The sequence below is a fragment of the Plectrocnemia conspersa genome, unplaced genomic scaffold (assembly GCF_051122295.1).
Source record: "Plectrocnemia conspersa isolate PC_06_02 unplaced genomic scaffold, ASM5112229v1 ptg000012l, whole genome shotgun sequence".
In the NCBI taxonomy this organism is placed as follows: Eukaryota; Metazoa; Arthropoda; class Insecta; order Trichoptera; family Polycentropodidae; genus Plectrocnemia; species Plectrocnemia conspersa.
Genome location: NW_028277176.1, coordinates 29,447,984 through 29,470,617, shown reverse-complemented (window position 1 = coordinate 29,470,617; position 22,634 = coordinate 29,447,984). Strand labels below are relative to the sequence as shown.

The 22,634-nt window shown below is 32.8% G+C and overlaps 1 protein-coding gene across 3 annotated transcripts in view; it reads right to left on the bottom strand.

Annotated features, from left to right (window-relative positions):
- The window catches only part of Sdc (Syndecan), a 323,379-nt gene that overhangs the window by 40,929 nt on the left and 259,816 nt on the right, over positions 1 to 22,634 (bottom strand). The window contains exons 2-4 of one of the 3 annotated variants that reach the window (XM_088200769.1): positions 16,330 to 16,478; positions 16,147 to 16,240; positions 12,560 to 12,635 (exon numbers count right to left, since the gene is read on the bottom strand). The exons of 1 other annotated variant lie outside the window; for it this stretch is intronic. In XM_088200769.1, the coding sequence (XP_088056895.1) occupies positions 12,560 to 12,568 (9 nt within the window). In that variant the 5' untranslated portion in view covers positions 12,569 to 12,635; positions 16,147 to 16,240; positions 16,330 to 16,478. The remainder of the gene's footprint in view (positions 1 to 12,559; positions 12,636 to 16,146; positions 16,241 to 16,329; positions 16,479 to 22,634) is intronic. One more of the 3 variants, XM_088200768.1, reaches the window with a different exon arrangement.

Genomic DNA, 22,634 nt, shown 5'->3' with positions numbered 1-22,634 from the left:
ATTTCTGGAAATCGAGATCAAGTATAAAATAATAATAATTAAAATTACCTACACCACAGCGGTAATTTTTATACTTTTGTATCGGAAAAATAGAGCACCAAACAGTGACCAAATATTTGGACAAAAGACATGGAAAACATCATGTCCCTTACACAAAAATGTGAGAAGCTGAATATGAGTTACCATTGAAGGAAACATGGTCAAGGTATATCGGCGAATCCAAATATAGAGTTGCTGTTCGGTTATGTAACAAATACTGATATTTGTAAAGTATTATATCGGGTCAGTACTATTGCAAATGATATTGTAGATGCGATACCTGGACATACGAAAAAAAACAATTAACCGACGGGTCAGGTAGTACCCACCCGTCATGTTCGTTGATGTTAATCCACGAGATGGGTAGAATCTACCCTTTTTCACCTCTGATGTTTAATGACAGGTTCTGTAGTATCTACGCGATAATGCGATTGCGATAATGTGCCAAAAACGCTCGACTTCATTATGCAGAGCGCGTGTCGCTTTAATAAAACTATTTTACAGCGATTTTGAACCATGACATTTGACAGTCATTTCTTATGAAAAATCGCGTTGAATCCAAAAATAAAGTTAAATTTAAATTTGATAAATTTACGTATTACGTAGAGTACGCTCGGGATAAGGATTCCGGTTTGTTATTGTGTGCGTGAACTGTGTGGCTCAAAACAATTTCGCTCAGAATATTTAATTTTTTTATTTAAAAAAAAAAATATGTTTATTTAATATACATACATCTGAGCTAAGTTGGAAATTTCAACGGACAATTAAAAATATATTATATAATCAAAGAAACCAGACATTGATGTCATTAATTAAATATTTGCAAAATTCAAAATCTTTTACTAGTAAAAAATATAATGAAGTCTTTATTCTTCAAAAGCAAAAAGATATAAAATGGGGAAAGAAATTATTCGCAGATTGTTTAATGGCTCGACGCCTCTAATAAATCATTAGAATCCATTGAATAAATTAAAAAATTATCATTGGCGCAACGATAAGAATAATAACTTTTTTAAGCCTTACAGAGAATAGTGTAAAAAAACAACGTACGGATTAATGGAAAAATAATTAAAATATTTTAATCCACAGGTAAGAGAACGAATAACCTATAGTGTATATTTGAAGCCTTGATATCAATTAACCCAGATATGCCCAAGAAATTTTGTTCTCTTAAAATTTAATTTATAAACATAAACAGTGGCACGAGTTTAGTGACCTACCCATGAGACAGTGGGCATATCTGGGTTTTAAACCAATATCAACACAAAATTATTTAAAATAAATCACTAGAGAAGATCGAACTTCTGTGCCACACTGCACTTTAATGACGAATACCAGCGTTGACGAATCAGCGACTGTCCTTAAAAGAGAAAGCGAGACAACGAAGTACACGCTACATCGCTTCTCCCTCTCATATACATGTACACGCCCACAATAACAAACCGCCATCCTTATCCCGAGCGTACTCTATCATTCTAAAAAGTGTTTTTCTGTAATTTTCTGCATTTTCACTCAAGTGCTTATAACTTCAATATTTTCCAACCGATTTTGATAAACATAATATCACAGATCAGGCGTTAATATTCAATAATAAAAAAAGTAACTACTTTTTTCTTAGTGTGCTACAAATGAGCCAAAATCATCGATAAATTCTTAAATAGTACCTAAACCGATTATCTGATTGGAAAGTGTTGTATAGACGGTTAATGGAAAAATCAATTTACTTTAACTTGATATGAAAAAATTTTTAATCAGTCAACTAGAACCGGAGATATTTGCGATTAAGTAAAAACACTTTTATTTAGAATGACAAATACGGAAATTTAACAATATCTCGAAAACCGTTCTGCTTTCTTAAATTTTTACTTCATTTTGGGATTTAACGCGCGAATTTTACTAAAAAAATGTAATTTATCGGCGATTCATGCTATTAGGTACGCTGATTTGTAGCGTCATAGAATATTTTTTTATTATTAAAAACATACACGAGGCCATTAGGAACTTAACCTTTACCGGACATTTTTTCTAATTTATTTAATCACAAAAATTAAGCTTCTTACTAATTATTTATATAATACAACTTTATAACTTCACTGAAAAATACACATTTCTGTAACAATTATACATTGCGTGTGAATAAATAATTATAAGTACGTAAATGGAAAAGTTGAAAGCATATATGTTTTATATATCTACCGGTGAAAATGTATTCCGATATAATTTCACTAGTGATATATTTAAAAAATACGGGATAGTTCGAGAACGTGTTATTTTGAGATTTTCTCTGAGGGATAACCTAAGAAGTAATTAATATAATAGTAACCGCTAGTAATAAATATATGACAATTGATTCGTCAACATCGACTTCACGATTCAAAATATATTGAGTTGAATTTAAAACAGTAATTTAATTTATTTAAAGAAAATATTTAGTTTAATGTAAAAACAAATCTTTTTAAATTGAGAATCATGGATAGCAAATCACACGTCTAGGTTTTGAGCGGTTGGCACAGACTGATCAAAAAATTGTTTTCAAAAACCTAATAACTAATGAAATAAAATACTAGAAATTTTACCATCGAATCGTTTAAAATTACTTTAGAAAATGAATAATATATTAGGTATGAGATGTCTTAGGACATACATACATACACGCCTTTGGAGTTGTTAAGGTTAAACAAGTCCGTTTTAATAATTATTAAGAATAAATGCAGAAAATTTCATTATAAATAAATTAACGTTATCCCTTTTATGAATACCAGTGTTAAGACGCTTATGATTGATGTCCATGGGTGCAACAAATACAATCTAATTAACGATCCTATTCATTTATGCGTATCGCATTGTTCTCAGCATCTGAATTGTTTCGAGCTTTCCATCGTATAAATTCCTCGCAAATTGTTCATAATCCGTTTATTCCAAATTGACGGACCCATCTTGTCCGAAGCACGCGAACTATTTAACCTTCGGCCCTTTCGTTATCCTCAAATAGAAATATACCCAAACCCTTGGGCTAAATCGACGTTGATCACTCGTCAAAAATTCGAATCACTCCGAAATCGAAGCCCTTATAAAATGCATCCATCCGATATCTTACGAAGTCGTATTTATGAATACGATCCGGCGGAAGATTAGTGCGCATTACCCGCGGCGTGTCCTGTCCCCCCGGTTTCGTCCTGCTAAACCTAAACCTTACCCCCATCATGAACCTTGGTAAACTCTGTCGGATTATAACTTATACCGCCGCTTTATTACCCGACAGCGTCTGCGATTAATTCTTGCTTGAGCTCATTATTACGCGGCGGACGTATCTACTTTAGCTAGTTTTCTCGTTATACCTGTATTTGTACGCTGTCGTAGTTTAAAACGCGGTTATTTTTCTTATTTATTACTGCGCATCGGACAGGACAGCGGTAGATTTGAAGCAAAAAAGAATATTGCTACCTTATAGAAAATGGATAGGGGGGAAAGTATGCATCATCTTACGACTGGCTTTATAATTTATTTGACTGATATTATTTCAAATTAAATTTCCTGTTAAAATATTATTTTTCACATTACATTAATTAAAAAGGTGAAATGAAAATTCCACCGCTGTCGTAACGCGCGCAAATTTTAATATTCAAAAAATGTTTATATATGCAAAATGTCGTCGGAGCTAATTGGGGAAAATGTAAATTATTGTTGACTGTTATTATTTCATTCTTTTCGTTACCTTCTTTTCCGCCTTACGTTTTTTCATTCGCGCTCGACCAAGAGAAAAGAGATTCCACTACTGTTATTATTATTTTTATTTCACTTTATCCAAGAGCGAACGGGAGGGCGGCGGGTCGGATGAAGACAAACTGGTTCAATTCCCAACCGGGACCAGACTTTTAGAATATAAAGTGCATTGTATGTTTTCAGGTGTTTCAAGAATATGGTAATGATAATTCAGCGGTCCCCTGCGATTTCCTCAATTTTATTCCTTATGAATACGAAAGCCGCCGACGGCGACGTAAGCGCGAATGCATACCTATATCTTTATGATGTAAAGATGCAACTCGGGTGTACTGTAAATGTAAATTTAGAATTGCTATGTATTCCAACAATCGTGATTGTGCAGTAAAAACGCGTGTGGGCTGTGCGATTGACGTGTGTATTTCATCGGTGGTATGGCGTGTTAAATGGAATCCAATAAAGTAGAGAATAAAACACGTCCATGAACTGCAAAATTACACAACTGAATTTGTACAAACTTTTACTTTATATGCATATAACTATAAAACATGAAAATAACCATTGTGATTATCTAAATTCGTTAATGAACTCCTAAATGGAGGAAATGCGTGTATGTACGTATATATAGTGTTTTTCTAGACTCATGTTTACAAGTCACAAAAAATCTATAAGCCTCGCATTGAAATACATTGTAATTATCGTATGGCCAACTTGAAGCTTTCACATAGAGTTAGATTTGGAGGTAGAGCTAGACGCTAATGCAATTGGCTCTCAATTTGCCTCACCTGCTGCTATTCATCAAAGCTTTCTCGAAGGACTACTATGAAATATTTAAGGTCCAAGTATTAAAAACCAACCTCAGCAACAAATATAATTAATTTTATGGATATCACTGTGGTTAATGATTTAGGTCTGATTTACACGCGTCAGGTTACAACAGAAGGTTAAAAAAAGATGTGACATTTAGTCTCATTCATACTAGTGTTTCTCATATCTCAATGTTTTCCATTTTTCGAGATACGAAAAATATTCAAAGAATGGTGAAGACTCATTTGTAAGACATTTATTTATTGCGTTTTTTTGTCAGGCAAATGTTCGAAAAAGTCGGAGGGAAATATTTCCTAATCATGATTCATATGCCTGCACTACACCCTCCGGAAGTTGTCCGAACCGAAATTAATTATTTATTCGAGTAAGAGACCACACTGTCGCAAATTTCATATGCCGTCCGGACGGCGGCTTCTGTCACGTACAGCCCGCATATTTGCGCGCGATCGAAAAATGTGCCAAATAATCACAATTTTTAAATTGTCATATTACTAAAATTACGCTACTGATAATTATAAAAGTTTGTGTGGGCACTCACCAATACAATATCAGTGAAAATTTTTCGGTCGTAAATATTCAATTTACGCCAAATCTTTGTCGGCTTTTGCAAAATGCCATAAGGCATAAAAATGATACTTCAGAATACGAACACCACATCTGTGACTATCCTAGAATTTGTCGCCATCGATTCTAAATAAGAATTCGTTATGGTGTGACATTTATATAAACTGATCTATGAAAATAGATAAGGATTTTTGTTAACAAAATCAAGTACCACTAATTATTTTTTGATTATTAAATTTTATATGAAAAAAATATAATAATCCCTTTTGCTGCACTAAAATATTCAAAGATGTCAGTAAGAATCTGTTGAAGTCCCCGATAAGCATGTGGTATTATAACTTTACCACGTGACCACGATGCAGCGCTCGACATGCGTGTTAACCATAGGACGCCTACGCGCATACTGAAATTGAAGCGAGTTACTCGTTCTATCTCAGTTTGCGAAACACCATATCATTATCTCTCTCACTCTCGTCACTTAACACGCGAGAGAGCGAAAGGGGAAGTATCTCACCGCTCGCGCTCGAAAGAGCAGCTCCGACTTTGGTCCTTTTTCCGACAATGTTCGGAAGCGCTCGAAGCTGGCCAAGTCGACTGGATTACCCCCACTTTATCTCCCGTTTTCGGTAACCTTGGACAACTTCCGAGAGATTTTTGAGCAGACAGAACCGAACTCGACCGAAGTAGCCCACTATATTCTCCGTCCTTGGCCAACCAGAGAGTGAAGTGCAGGCAATAGAGTCGGCCGTATAGCTTAATCTGAAATTAAAAATCTGCCCCTTTTTCACAAACTGCTCTGAATGCATTTGTGAATTTAGCGGATTTAAAACTACTACTTTCGTCAAAATTTATTTTTCATCTAAAAACATGTATGAAAATTAAACACAATAATTAACACTTTTATCGAGTAAAACACTACGTACGGTTTTTATACATGGTTATGTTTACTCATTATCATGACAGAAACAGTGTTTAAAATAAAATATGCAGAAAAAAGGGTGAATGAGAAGATATCGCGATATTGAAAAACAAAAAAATATTAAGATGATCATGATCTAACCAACAAAGCGGAACAAACCGCCTAAAAAGCGATAAAAATGCTGCTGCTGATTCCAACGGTCTATTTCTGAGTAATGATTTTATACTCGCTTGAACCTAACAAAGCATTTAAAAACAAAATCTATTTTTTTTATATAAAATAAAATTATTCAGGATCCTAATAAGATTTTTTTATTATTTTTATGTTTTTAGATTTTTATTGGTTACGTTGACGTGAAGAGGGAAGCGGTGTATTTTATTTATTATTATTTGTTAAAATAAGTTTAAAAAAAAGCGCTAGGTGTAAAAGAGGACCCTATTTCAATTTTTAATTAAATTTAGTTCAGTTTGGTAGCTGTATTAGCAGCCAAGTTACAAAATATTCGCCTATTTCTAAATAATTATGAACTAAACCCAATCGATTATGAAGAGTGAATGCTTAACAAATGTAGCAAATTTCGCAAACACTAATAAATATTTTTTATTTCACTTGCGACTAACATATTTTTTAATATAATTTTCCTGTAAAGTTTATTTTTTTGCGGTTGAGATCCTAGAAACGACAAATGAAATTTTAAAACCACAATAGCGTTGTCATCCATGATGAATTTAATCCTAAATAGATAGTTTTCAATAATGGATATAGAAGTTGTGCAGGACACTCAGTATTGCACAATAACCATACACTTTCAAGTCATTAATTTAATATATTATCGAGGCCAAGACAACTAAACTTATTGTATGAATCAAGACGCACGCCGGAGACAATACATATGGCCTTGCATCGAATATCAGTTAACGATATTAATAACGCTATTGTTTCTCAATTATTGACCTCAAAACCCGAAATATAGTTGATGATAAGTCAACGGAAATGTTGAAACAAACATAGGGTTTATATAGATGATGATGGAAAAACAATGTTAGGGCAATTATGCAATTACCATCATTTACGTTGTTTCTTTCGACTTGCACAGCATATTTTTAAAAAGTGCCATCAAATTTGTTTTCGTCATTAAGTCGCGTTTACAGTCTTTTCAGACCGTCGGCGTTGTGTATATTTTTTTATCGTCGCAAAAACATTCACCGCCCCCTAGAATCGGCGACCCTTTGTAATCCGGCCGATTATGCAACAGCACCCGGGGCACGACGTCTCTTCGGCAGTTGCGGCCCGCTTTCCGGCGGCAGGATACCCGTCGCCGGATGTTAAGGCGCAGGAAACAGGTGTGCAAGCCGGAAAACAAACACGCTTTACACACGGTGAGAAAACACGTTAGCGCCAATCGGATTTGTTTTTCCTGCTCGAGAATTTCTAGCCGGAAAACGGCCGGCGAAAAATTCAAAGCCCCTCCCGAATACGTCTGAATTTATATTGCCTGCTTTCACCCCCCGAGCGATATTGGAATGTGCAGTTTCAGGATTTTACAACGTTCGCGATACAGGCGGTATCCTCGGCAGACCGCCACGGGCCATTCGGGAAAGTTGCCGAGAGGCAGATAAATTAGGAAACGTATTGCATAATATTATATATTCGGGAATAGTGTGGCGCTTGGGATACGAGCGGGGCGATATGTTGCATATTGCAGAAATAAAAAAGTCTGAGTTATTCAAGTCTGAACATTATTTTTGAATCTCCCAAGTAAGATATATGCTGGTTCAGGATTTAAAAGCCCATGTTTTTTTTTATGTAAGGGCAAAAACATCCTCTAAAGCAAACACTATGCAGAATCAAATGCCGTCAGTTGTAATTTAATTATCGCTCTGTTTTGATGAAAGTCCATAGACGTTAAACGTTTTTTCGATCTATTATATTACATCAGTGGATTAGGAAACAAACAGAACAGCCGTTATCCAATGATAATACATTATTGATCTCCTTATGATATGCATATGGAGTGGAAACATTTTGGGACCATTTTTAAGGATGCTAATAAATACGCGGTTACTGTCAATTATGGATGATATTGTGCGAATTTACTTTCTGATTGAAACCGATCAACAATGTTTACAGCATCAGTGGCTTTAGTAAGGTCTCATACAGTGAATTCTAAGGGACGTATATCCAGGCCGAATTATGTCATCTGGTGTTATCGATCGACCCCCTCGTTTCCATAGTTTGAGCGTGCCAGATTTTTCTATGGGGTTACTTAAATGAATGAGTACGCTAACAAACCATCTAAACAAATCACAGTGGAAATGTGTTCAAACGTAATGGAAAATGTATACTACGCAAAAAAATATTAAGTTATCCCAAAACAGAATGTCTTTATACAAAATCATATAAAAAACTACGTACTTTAAGTAGTATACAGATGAGTCATGAACGCCTTAAAAATATGTTCATAAAATTACTAGCGCGATGACCAGGATTTAATTTAACGTCATTAAAACTGAATAATTGTCGCTTTTTAAAATAAATTATATGTACATCTTGATAGTAAAGAAAACATATTTTAACGGATGTACTGCGTTGTTTATATTGTCTCTCTATGACGTTTCGCAAAACATGGAATTTGCATCATCCTGTGATTTTCTCCGAAATAATACTAAGTAAGCTGCGGATCTATAGATAAAAGTATTTTTCAAAATTATTTGGGAAAAAACTACAGTGATGACACATTTATTAATATGATCATTGAGTGTGCATCATAGTTAAAATAAATTTAAAAAAGAAGCACTAATATTAGTAATTAATATTTATTACATATAAAGCTACAGCACTTTAAAACAACTCAAGGTTTTCAACTAGAATAGCAAAAATTTCTCAAAAAGAAATGATCTAAAAATATATTTTTAAATGTGCGAAACACAACGACTGACATTTAATTTTATCAGATAAATAATTTTGATTTTTTACAATGAAAAAAAAATAAGCGCAAAATTATGAGTGTACAACGCGAATTTAAAAGCCCATGTTATAGTGAATGTGTGTTATCAGTAAATTTATATTTATACTAGTGAATATATAAACTGTTTGACACTTGCTAGTAAAATTATAAGTTTAAGTGTGAAAAAAATGTGTCGCCCTTAAAGACCATTACTTACGTCACTCTTTTTCACGTTTCACGCCTGACAGGCGTGAAACGTTAAGTTAGTAAAGGTCTTTAAGGGCGACACATCACTTGGCAAATATTGCGAGCGTACATATACCGATTTCACTAATGATGACCAGTGAAAATATAAATCGATCGTTGAAACATTTTAAAATTATGTTTATACTAGTGAAAATAAAACTTCCATGAAAAATATACATTCATTATAAAAGTTGCGAAACGTCCGTTTGCTGCTCAAACCAAAACCTAACTAAGCGAATTAACCAAACACAACTAGACCTAACGAAAGATATAAAACTAACTTTAGTGTTTAAACTCTCATTAGGTTAGAGTTGGGTTTGAACAGCAAATGGACGTGTTTCGCAACTTTCAAATTGAGTTTCATAAACATTTTAGAGCAGCATATATTATATGTATTTTCACTACCACCTGTCACTTAAATTATATTTTCACTAGTAGAAATATATATCTATTTGACTGAAACAGTTAATAAAATTACATTTAAACTAATGAAAAATACACATGTTTATTTGCTTTTATTTTAATATATATGTTATAAAGCTAACTATTATTTGCTTAACTTATTTTGTAAAAATATGGCGACAATATTATATTATATAAATATATTTAAAAAGACAGATTTTTAGAAATCTATATGATATTTTTTTATATCAGCAACACAATAATGCCGAGACAGTTGCGACGAAATTAAAGGAAAGGTCTTGCCTAATACCTTAATTTATTTGTGACCTTTAACTAAAGATGTTTTTCTTTTCACGTTACACAAACGATTGCGTATCTGAACGGACATATATTACACCCTTTAAAAGCACTTGCAAAAAGGAACTGAATGGTCGGTGCCAAATACAAATAAATCCGATTCATAACAACGCCATTGGTACCGAACTACATTATTGCCAATTTTACACATTTCGAATGGCTAGACCATAACGAACATTGTGTTACCATTAGGGTTCTCAACTATTCGAATATTGAATACAATATTAATAAAATATTTGAAAATTCAAATAAATTCGTAATTTATTAATATTAATTTATTTAACCAATTAGTGCAAAAAAGCAAATAATTGTCTGTAAAATATTATTTAATTAAGGCATAATTATTGGTTAATAATAATAATTATTTTAATTAATTAGTATTTACTTTCATAATCGTTAAGCTTTTTTAATTATATAAAATGTGCATAACACAATACTGCGTGAATTAATGATCAGCGAGGGCGCCAAAAAAATGCTGAATTTATTATTTTACATAATTTTTGATCACGAAAATCATTTCAGCTTTTTCGAATCACAATCTGCGATTGAATTAATTCACCAAAATTGATGGAACATTTTAAATAGATAATTTTATCGAATTTATTGTATATACAATAATTTATAATGTTTGGAATAAATTTGATGTATGTATGTACATATTTTTTGCAGAGTTGGATATAAATTAAATAAATAGAAATAAATAGACCGCGATTAAATTATTAATCTGATTGAAATATTTTTTTGCGTCTTGAAACCACAAACATTTATCACGTACACTTGTTTTTGAGATAAGCGTTAAACAGTAATAAAGTTCAACAAACGAATTCTTTGAATTTCGGTCATAGTAGATACGGCCGATATTCAAATATTTTTTCGAAGGCGTAAAAGCATTTTTTCTTTTTTTGAAAAAGCGTCCCATTGTCTCGAATTTCGAAACAAAATAAAGACGCATGAATTGTAAAGGGGCACTAGTCACTTGGGTATATTAAAAGAAAAAAAGACTACATGTGTTGCTCATGTATACAAATTATTACATTAGAAGATTTTTAAATTTTTTTTTCGAGGTTTTATAAATTAATTTGATCAATTATTTGAATATTCAAATAACAGAATCCGATGATCAAAAACTGGAAAGACTTTAAATTTTCTCTAAATCTCAATGGATACATAAGCTCTAACACAGCTGTATTTAATTTATTCATCAAAATCTTCCATCAGGAATATATTTTATTTAGAACCACCACTTCGCTTCCAACTTGTAGTAAACAAGAGTTTAGCCGAACTTGCACCGAGCGGAGCTACGCCAAGTCTCGACCGAGACGACACAGAAAAACAGCTTTTTATCACTTTAAGCATATTCATTAACAGTGATATAAATTTTAAGATTTCAATCTGATCTTATATAATAGAATCTAGATGACTTGTAGACTACATCTCGCAGAATTACGGCAAAAATAAACGCACACGTGTGCTGCAAATTTAATTTTAATTTAACGTTAAAAACTTTTTAATGAATTTGGTTGAGGGTGTTTTTTTGGGTCTTCTGGTGATAGTAAAGAATCAAATATTTTTTGAAAATTGCGATATGAGATCCACTCGATATGAAAATAGGTAGTATAAGAGTATATTTATGGTTATCTATATAGAAACATTTTTTGTGGTTGTTGTTGAGAAATGGATATTTAAGGTTTAGCCTATTTAAAGCGACACTTGTATTATATGAAATTAAGCACTTAATAAAACACTAAGAAAAAGTTAACCATAAAAAGATTTAATATTACAAACAAAATTAGTAATGTGTTTTATACTATTGAAATGTTTGTATACAAGTGTCATTAAATTAATGAATAAACACTGCGCTAAAGAGTAATCATGTAATCCATTTGGTGAAGGTATATAATCAAAATTAGGAACGGATAAAATTAAATACAGGGTCATAAAGAGTAACTATTCAAAAAATTATTTAAATTGGTCAAAGGATGTTATAGAATTTTTTTATAAGCGCATATTTCGTGGTTCAGTTTTTATTTATGATCTGCAAAGTCAAAGTTAGGCTCAAATAAAGCATTCTTTAGAATTAATCTCTATTCCTTAAAAAAATGTTGAAAAACCTATTTTTTAACACTGCAACCTTATTGTCCCAGACAAACACAAATATAAATAATTCCAGGAAGTCTATCCAAGAATGGATATTAATATAAATTGTAGTGCAGAGCGACAACTGCAATTCTTTGCGAACAAAAACCTTTGTCCATTCTATCCAAGTAACATTGTAGCCCAAAACGTATAATATTCTAAATATGCGAATGACATAAAATTGAATATTATTTCCAACATATGCCACGTCACATATATAATATGTATGTAGCTAACTAGAATACTATCCGAACATCTGTGGCAGCGTTTGACCCAAAAATCCTACGATGCATCGGAAGGTTCTACGTGGAATTTTAATGGTTCTTCTATGTATTTTATATACATACATAAATGTACAAAAACCGGTTCGGTCGTGGGAAGTCGATATCCATTGTACTCACGTTTTCCATGGGACATTTTAATTAACGAGTATTGTAACACCCGATTACCAAAGTTGCTTCGCCCCGCTGCTCTTACCTGAAACGATAAAAGAGAAAAATATTAATTGAGTTAAAAAATCAATTGGCAATTTAATATTTCACGTCGGTGCCTCGGGCCGAATACAAGATTTATGAAAGGGGTTAATTGTAATAATCGCGGGGTTAGATCTCGCTTTTCCGCACGGTTCCTGAATTAATAAGGAGCTCCGCGTTCCACGGGCCTGAAGGGTTCCGGATGGGATTTTTAAATTTTTGACGAACGACCTACGCAACTTACGGATCGATCGAACAAGCAAAAAAGAACACGCAAAGGCGGATAGGTACTGCATAATAAAATAATTTGAAAGAGACTGCGAACACTTCAAAACTTGGCCCTTTTAGCGCTATGCAACACATCGGGATGAATGGGGCTTTTTTGTCAAGTAACGTGGTGGAACAGCGTTCCGGCACCTATTTTTACTGTTTCAAAAGAAATTGTTACTGAATATACATGCATTACTTCTGAATCATCTCAAGCTGATCTCGAGCGCGGCAGAACTCAAAATGATTGACCGGATTATCATTAGATCAAAAACACGATTTTTGCTCAAAAAGTGAATGGTTGAATATATACAAAATTAAAAATTAAAGAAATGTCGGAACTCTTGGAACTGAAACGACGATGGGAATTAATTTTTTTTTAAAAAAATTAATTCCCATCGTGATACCATAACCATATATTCTGGGAAAAATAGGAAGCTTTAATTGAGTTTACTTCGAAAAAAAATTTTCGTTCGCAGAGAATCTGCTGCACGCAAAGCAGCGTTAAAAATTATTCCTGAAGCCGAAAACGTCCATCCGAGCAAGTAATTCGAATAACCATGGATCGTTTTCGCACCACGCACACTCTAATTGATAATACGCATCCGCAGGGACGTCGTACAGTGTGCACCGAATAAGTATTTGACAAATTCTCTTTAGCTTCTTTTAAATTCGCCACTGAGTTTTATTATATAGTTACATAAATTTTATTATTTTCTCGTTTTTTTATTGTGTGACCATCGAGACGTATTAGGGTAACGTGCTAAGTCACGATGGTCTTAATTTAATTTAAATAAATAAACACAATGAGTTAACTTTTATATAATATACAATTCAAATTTGTAAGCACATCTATCTACAAGACAGGTCGCTGCGGGAAATCGAATTCGTCTAAACGTTAATTCTGAACGATCGCTACTATTAAAGAACAATGCCGTTTCAGCTGTAAGTTCGCCGTTCGATTCGACGTATTAAAACATACGAGGCAAGCATGAAAGCGGGCAAGCAAGTTACGGGCCCCGGACAGGAAAGAGTTCTGGTCAGGAAATGAGACGATAACTTCTCCATAACAATGGGATTACCGCCGGGGGGGAGAGGATGGAATCAGTCTCATTGTACAGCCGCGGATGGATTCAAGTGTCGCAAAATAACGGCGAATGGAAACGTTACATTAAAGAGGTGTATTTGCCACCACAACCATCATGAAATCGATATCGGGGCGTTGGATGATGTATGGGAAGAGGACGAGCTTCGAATATAAGGCTTCTGCGAGGGTGGAAATAATAAATTAATTTTCATTTTTCCCCAGACGATAATGTATTTATCACACACCCATACGCACAGAATACGACCCTTCACGCATCGTATTGTTCGTTCGAGTTTTCGATTTGTCAGCTTTGCGAGAGCGCTTTCGACTAATGACTCGTTCGCGAGGAGAGAGCTTAACGAGCATACGCGCGATATCCGTATTCTTTACATGTACTACATGTTCATTAATATATATTGACAATAAAAGCGTTCAATCCACAGCGTACAGGAAATTGTTACGAGTTTGTATCGACTTTGAAAGTGCCGCCGTATCGAGATAATCAAGTGCTAAGACATAAATTATATAAACGGACAGAGCCAGCATGAATTTGAAATCATGATCATACATCATGATTATTCGATGATATATGTGCGTAATGTACAATAGATAGAATTTATTTTAAAGATAAGATGCAGCGTTAATCTAATTATTATTAATAATAAGTTACAATTTAATACAATTTTTTAATATGCGTCTCCTTTTGATTGCCATTCTAACGATTTTCAGGGCTTGTAACTTTTGACATTTCGAACAGTTTTGCAACGAAGTTCACTGCTTAAGGCATATTGTCGGTGTGCTGTAAGAATACTAAGCAAGGGCTTGTTATTATTCTAACAATTAAATAAACATAAAAATGTATTATGCTAATGAAATGAGAATCCCATTTTTTATAAGCTTTTATATAATGTAATGATGATTATATTATTTTTTAGCTGTATACATGTAAGGATTTTTATACTTAAAAAAATTAAGAAATGGGCAAATATATGTTACCGAAAAATACAAGTGTCAAGTGAATATAATTTTAGAAAATGGAAAAATTTAATGTAATTACGGTAAAAAAATAATAATGTGATAATTAAATTTATATTCTGTTGATACTTGTTAAGTGTATAAACAATTAGCTATACTAGCTAATTAAAAAATAATATAAAAAGCATTTAAACTTACAATAGCTATAATAGTTAGTGAAAACTAATAAAATACTTGTACATCACGTAAAACAACATTCATTGTTATACCTATTATCACAATCGGAAAGCGACCACGATGGTTTGGCTTATAAATGTTTCAATTTGAACAAATGTGAGGATTTTTATACATCAAAAATTAACAAATATATTTGGTTTAAAACAATGTATCAAATATAATACGAGAACAAATAATAGATCGAGCACCATAGATAGATTTAGTTTTCACCCAGAATATATTGTAAAGTAAAAATAATTCCAAAAATTACTGATAATTTTTTGGTATATATTTATGTAAATAACGTAATGTAATTACTGTAAAAAATATAATGAGTTAATATTTTGATGAATAGATGGATTATATTAGTAATAATATTGTTTACTCTTGATAAAGGTCTTATTGTTTTTAATTATTTTTCAGAAGCAATGATGGAACAATTTGATGACCCATATGGCTACAACGTAGAATTGGTATATATAAACAAAGAGTGAATCTTCTCATGTTGAAGTCACTGTCAGCAAGTATTATCTTTTTATAAAGAACATACTACATAAGTTTGATGTAACTGAATATCTTGAATTTGGCTATTCCGAAAGAGGAATGAAGGCACAGAACAAAAATTGAACATATTTTGCCACATCGGAATTAAAAATGACCCACTCTTAGATATTTTGGCTATCGATTATTCCAGGTATGCAATAACATATTTGTAAAATGTCGTTTATTAGATAACATCCAAGAAACTACACATTTATAAGCTGTCCGTTGGTTAATACATATAGCGTTCCCACTGCGACAGCGCCGATTTGATCGACATTAACTTTCAATCCTCATAACTACTAAGGATATATTACACGTTCACGTTTAAAACATACCAGCTTATTTGCAATTCTTAAAATCAAACGTATATGTGCATTAAATTGGAAAGCAATGATAATATTTATGTAATATAATAAGAAAAACTCACTTTTCAGCCTCGGAGCCCAACGACGGGAATTCAAAATTTGAAGATTTCATTACGAATATTGTTTATCCAATTGAATCAATGTATTCTTCTTTTCCTGAACACAATTTGTATATATTTAATTTTCATAGTTATAGCACGCCTAGTTAATTTGCAATCCGATTATTTATAAAAGGAAAAACTCACTTTTTGGCCTCGGAGCCCGTCGCCGGGATTTCATAATTTGAAGATTTCATTACGAAGATTGTTTTATGATTGTTTATCTAGTTTAATCAATGTATTTTTCTAATCCTCAACACATTATGTATATATTTATTTTCATTGTTATTACACACCTAGTTAATATGCAATCCGATTATTTATAGTCAGTCAAATGACTAATAAATGAAAATTATTGTCGCGTAGCAAAATTTTATTATTAAATAATAATTATTTAAAACTGTTGTCATGGTATTGTCAGCCATCTTGTTTTATATTTGAATGCTTATTTTTCATTGGTCGAAACAACAGAACGCATTACCGGTGCCTCGGAAAGCAAAGAAGCAAATTCAAATTTTATTTTTATTATTATAATTAAATATATTTCCTTTGTTTACGTGTATTATTATACACCGTTCGTACAAATCGATACGATTTACAGAGTAGAGAATTGAACGGAAAATGTTTTATTTTAAGTTATGCGCGTCCGGAAGGTACGACTTAGAACAATTATATATAAGAAAGATGGCAGTCAAAGCGTTAAAAATAGCTAAAAAAAATGGTATGAAAACTTGATACATGAAATAAAAAATGACCCGAATAAGATGTGGAAACAATTAGCCCCACTCAGAGAAACGACATATAAATATGGAGATTGATGGAAAAATATATAAAGATCGTCAAATAATTGAAAGTATAGAAGAGATTGTGAATTCAATACCTCAGTACAATACAATAATGTACAACATTTAAATCAGTATCTTTAGATGCAATTTAATAGATAATTTGTAAATTAAGAAAAGGGACAAGCACATGAGAAATTGGATGTGAATATAATAAAAAAACATGAGAAATATTAAGAAAAAAATTGCATTAATAAATTTAATATTAATTACAAAATATGGCACTGAGAGTAGTTTTAAATAAAAATAGATTTACTAGTTGTAGAAGTATGATTGAAAGATTAGATTGGTTCGATATTCAAGAAATGTTGAAGATTAATGTTTTAGTATTTATATAAAAGTTAGAAAATATGTTACCAGAGTATTTTAATAATAAATGTACATAGAAGCAATTTAAGGATAGTTAAATATAAGAAAATGGGCACGGCCAGGGGAATATTGTACGGAGGTGTGAATTTATATATAAATATTCCTAGTACAATCCGCAAAAATAGAAATGTAGTGGGCTTCCTCAAAGTAATAAAGAAACACATTCGTGCATTAAGAAATAACTTATAATAGTAGTATTTTTTTATATTCTGTTTATGTTTATATAATGTTTTATGTGTATATTTTGATTTAATTTGTTTAGTGTATAAACAATTAGCTATATTAGCTAAATATATTATTAAAAAAATATTAGTAATGTAGATAATTAGATCATTTATGTCGGAGCAAAAACTAAGAAATACAGATAATTCTTTATTCTTGAAATTTTGTGACCAAAAATGATCATTCATCAATAGTGGGACCACACAAAGTCCTAGTTACGACTAGAAGCAAGGATTCTCTGGTGCATTGAATGAATATTTATTTGTTACGAAACGGTCACGGGAAACAATATATCACCGGAAGACAAAAAGCACCGTAAGGTCACAACAAGGCAGACATTCGAAGGAGCATATTCGGTCCGCCCGCGGACAACATACGGTCACATCATGAGAGAGACTCCAGCATACGAGCACCGCAGCAGAGAGATATCATCTTCCACTACACTGTAGCTGCCACACCAATTAGAACTCAAGGATCCTCCACTGACTTCATCCCTCCGCCAGCTTATCTACCACTGCTCGGAGAATAACGATCTCGACAATAGTTTGTTGCAATATGTAAATTGAACTAATAAAATTCTCACTAGTATTTTTTTAAATTTAATGCTTTATTTGCTATTGCAGTTTGCATCTAGGTGATATATTATATTATTTGTACTTAAAATTAGCAAAAGTACACCCGAGTATTAAAATTTGAAATATTCGACTACCGTGTTTAAAATGAATAATTTGGCATCCCTAGTTGTAATGACGAATCAGGGAAATATGATACACGCGTTACCGGTCGTTCACGCTATTACGGCAACGGCACAATTTTATTGTTTTTTATGTGATTTTTTACTTCTACTCAAAGTCGAAAATCGTGGTGAAAATTCGCAATCAGATGGCATTTTTAAAGCGAACTTTGTGTTTAAAAAATGTATCAATATTTGTCTCGCTATACAGTAAGGTGTTGAACTAAATGACAAAGCTGCCAGTATTTTTTTTATAAACCTATGCTTTTCGATATCGACAGTTATGGCGTATTGTACATATAATCACAGTGAACGTAAAAAAAACATTTATACGAGTACGTGCGGTGAAATTTTGTCAGTGTTTTGCAGAGCTACACATACCTAGTTTATTTACTAACCGGTCCACGTACAGCCTCTAACTCATCAAAATTGTCAACGCCGGTACAGCCATGACAGTTTTCCCTACACTTTTCGCGCGGATTAACAGAATTTTAATTCGCGGCCGCCAGCCGACTAACTGTCCATTTTTGTTTTTGCACAATTTGCACCCGTCGATGCCCTGCCGTTCTATTTTTTTTTTCATTCGACGGCGTATCGCCACTTTCCGAAACGCTGAACTCGCCATTGTCGAATTTTCGTTCCGGCAGATAGATACGTTATAATTTGTTCAATTCCGACAAAGTGTGCTCTCTCTCTCTCCCCTAGAATTTATTCAAATAACGATTAAGCACAATGAAACTTTTGCGCCCGGTGAAAGCGGCTCGCCCCCGTCTTTCGCGAGTCGTGGCTTTCGATCAATTTGCTCTGTCCGCGTCACTCTTGCAGATTATGCGAATTTGAATGAGAATAGAGAGCGGGAAAGTTTATATTGTAAGTCTTCGCTCGGGCCGAGAATATTTTATTCCGCTATAAGTCGAGTTAGCGACTGCGGAAACTTTGCCTGGGTGAATTTTTCTCTCCGGTTTTGTGCGGTGTAACAATAATAATTTTCGCATTTTTGCTTATCCGCCCCGCGCTAACAATGTGCAAACAGATCGCGAGACGGGTCCGGGAGAAAGCCATCAAAAGGTTTTCAAAGCCGGGGAAAACCCTGACACGGAAGCTTCCCGTGACGTTATCGTGTGTACATCGCGTCGGTTCATTGCCTCGGGCGAATTTTCCGAGCTTTCGCACGAGTCAAATTTCCCGGATAACTTTGGCGCTTAACACCCATTTTTTTTTCTGGTCGGAGTAAAAAAGCTTTTTCGATATCATATTAAAGTTGCTCATCGCCCTTTATTTAATATTAAAACATACAGTATGTTTTTTTACGTCCAAGAGCAGTTGTTCCAGCTTTAACTATAATACATACATATATGCTTTTTCTTATATTAAAAAATATGTATTTATTTTTAGTAAATAATAAGCTATATCATGTGCTATAGTACAAAATAATTTATTTGCATTTATTTCATCATATTAGTTGAACGTTGGTTAAGCGGGGTCACAAATTTGTTCATTAAAATAAAAATCGACAGCAAATAACAAATCAAGATGATTTAAAAATGGTGCTGACCAAAATAGAGCCAATTATTAATAAATTAGTGGCAGTTCACCAAGTTCATCCTATTGTTTCGCAAACAGCAAACCCGAAACCTGCGAATTTATATCCATGGCTTTCAATATAAAAAGTTTTGTTTTTAAATTTATGGTAGTTGTTGATCCATTTTATATAAGTTTTGAAAAAAAAACGTGCGAGTCCATTCTATGATGGGCTTCGCGTTGAAAAGGTTAAACGCTTAAAATGCCACGTTTTTAGGGATGCGTTCGAATACCCTGGAAACTATTGTTTCGATATATTAAATATTTTAATTACAAATTATTTTAATTAAAACACCAATTATGAAAAAAATATTTTTTAAAATACGGGGTTGGGGGGGGGGCTGGTGTTAATATTTTGGAACAATAAATTTAAATTCTCTAATAATTTTTACCAGGGGCCAGAGCACTACTCGCCAATTTATTCCAATAAAATATATCACTCATTATTTTTCCGATTCTCCGAAAAACATTATGAGAATGTAAGAAAATGAGTGCGTAGAAAATTGTAAATCTGTTAGTTCAAAATGCGACATATTGATATGATTGATGATTGAGATGTGACTTATTTGATTTTAATTATTGCACATTTAATTTTAATTTTAGAATTTCACAATAATATTTATCTCTCGTATACTTATTTATTTCTACTCATGTTAAAAGTATTATGTAAATATTATGGAATAAAAAATAAGTAAATACTGGATAACCCTTTTAGTCCCAGACAATTTTTTCTAACATATGCGAACTTTTTTTTGAAAAAATCGTTGATTTGCATTTTTAAATAAATTATGTTATACATATGTTTTTAAAAAAAATTGAAACTTTTTTTGTGTACTTTCAATGATGTGAGGTAAAAAAAGAAATACTATTTAGTTGTTACAATAATGAAAAAATATATTTATCATATTTATTTACTTGAAAAAATAAGTTTAATTTAAAAAAACACCCGTCAATATATAATATAATTATATCGTCCTAGTAAAACCTATCTTTAGATGGTAACAGAAAAAATAACATTGCATTATTTTCTAATGAAAAAGATTTTTTTTTTAAATATACACTTCACTCAATTTTATATTTAAATATAATTATAAAGACTTATCGATTGCTAATATTTAACACCACTGTTTAGTGAAGCATATTACGTGCACTATTTGAGTAAAAATATTATTGAATTGAAATAAAAATGTACAAACAGTATTCGTGTAAGAAATACCTGCGTTTGTTTTCGATTCGCCAACCATCCCTATCATAAAAAAGGGCGTCGTCATTTTTCTGTCCCATAACATAATTACTGGGAATTGCTAGGTACCGTTAGATTTGCCCGAAATAAAGTAAATGTCATTTTATCTTCACACGTTGCGCATATAAAATAATTGCAAGTATGTTAAATTCAATTGGTGGGATTTTTCGCATACTTAAGCCGTCTTGGACTAAAAGGAATAATATTATTCTACTTTGATAAAACTTCTTATGTTAATCTCCTACAATAAGCATAATTTTATTCTACACTTTTGCTTTCAAGCAATATGGGTATCGTCGTTTTCGTAGTTCTTAGCAATAGAGATTTCGTTTTTAACAAATAAGATGTACGAATTTAAAAAACATACAAAAAAAATATTTTTGGTTCTACCGGTATTTAATTTTGTAATATCGGTAGTACCGTAGGGCAATTTTTGCCATAATACCGGTATTGCAATCCCTAGTTGTATTTAATATATATTCAAGTAGACGTCGTATATAAGGATTATGATAAGGCCTTTGACAAGGTTTGTCATAGGCTATGATTAAAAAATTGTCAGACCTTGGTTGCTCCGGTTCGTATTATTTAATTAATTATGTTGTGTGTGATATTTTTATTTATAATTTCAAGTTTTATAAATATTTTTTATTTTTATTACTTATATCAGCACATCATTTTCATCTGTATAATTTTTTAGCTATTATCCAGTTTCAGTAGCAATTTCGCATCCTTTTATTAAAAAAAAGTTGTCAACCCTCCTCCGTACTTCTCTCTGCGAGTTGCGCTCGTCGCCACTTGACCTGTTTTATCCCATAGGCGAAAATTCGCCATTTTCTCCGGTCCTTTAAAACTGTCCCGCCTCTCCACGGAGAACACTTCGTCCGAGCCGCATTAATTCATTTTAATATTTATCACGCACGTCCCTCTCTCGCTCTCTATTCGTAGCTAAGGTGTGCGAGAGGGTGTTCGACTATTCATAAAAACAAACGCGAGAACTTTTCCCAAAGGTGGCTGGCCGCAGCTTCCCAGGATGATTTAACTTTGGGCGGCGGTTTATGAAAACACAAAAATCTGAGATTATAAATGCCATATGACGCGCTTTGGGAAAACTTTGCTCCGGAAGGGCGCAACTTTTCAATAATCACCGAATATTGTGTTTCGCTAAAGGGGTTGCGCTGTGTTAGAAGAAAGCTTTGTTTTTTTAAATGTCTAACTTTGAACGCCCACCAGCAGTTTTGTAACACCGTACATGTTTATCTATATACGGTATAACATAAAACACACACCTGTGTTTAATCTTGTTAACAAAAACGAATTACTCGAGCACTCCCTTCACAAAGAAACTTTCGCTACGTGCAAACATTATAATAAACAAATTATATTTTATAAATCTAGTTTATTTTCACTTTAGTATCAAAAAGGTTGTCGTTCGCGGTACGGATACGGCACGTGCCGAGGGCGA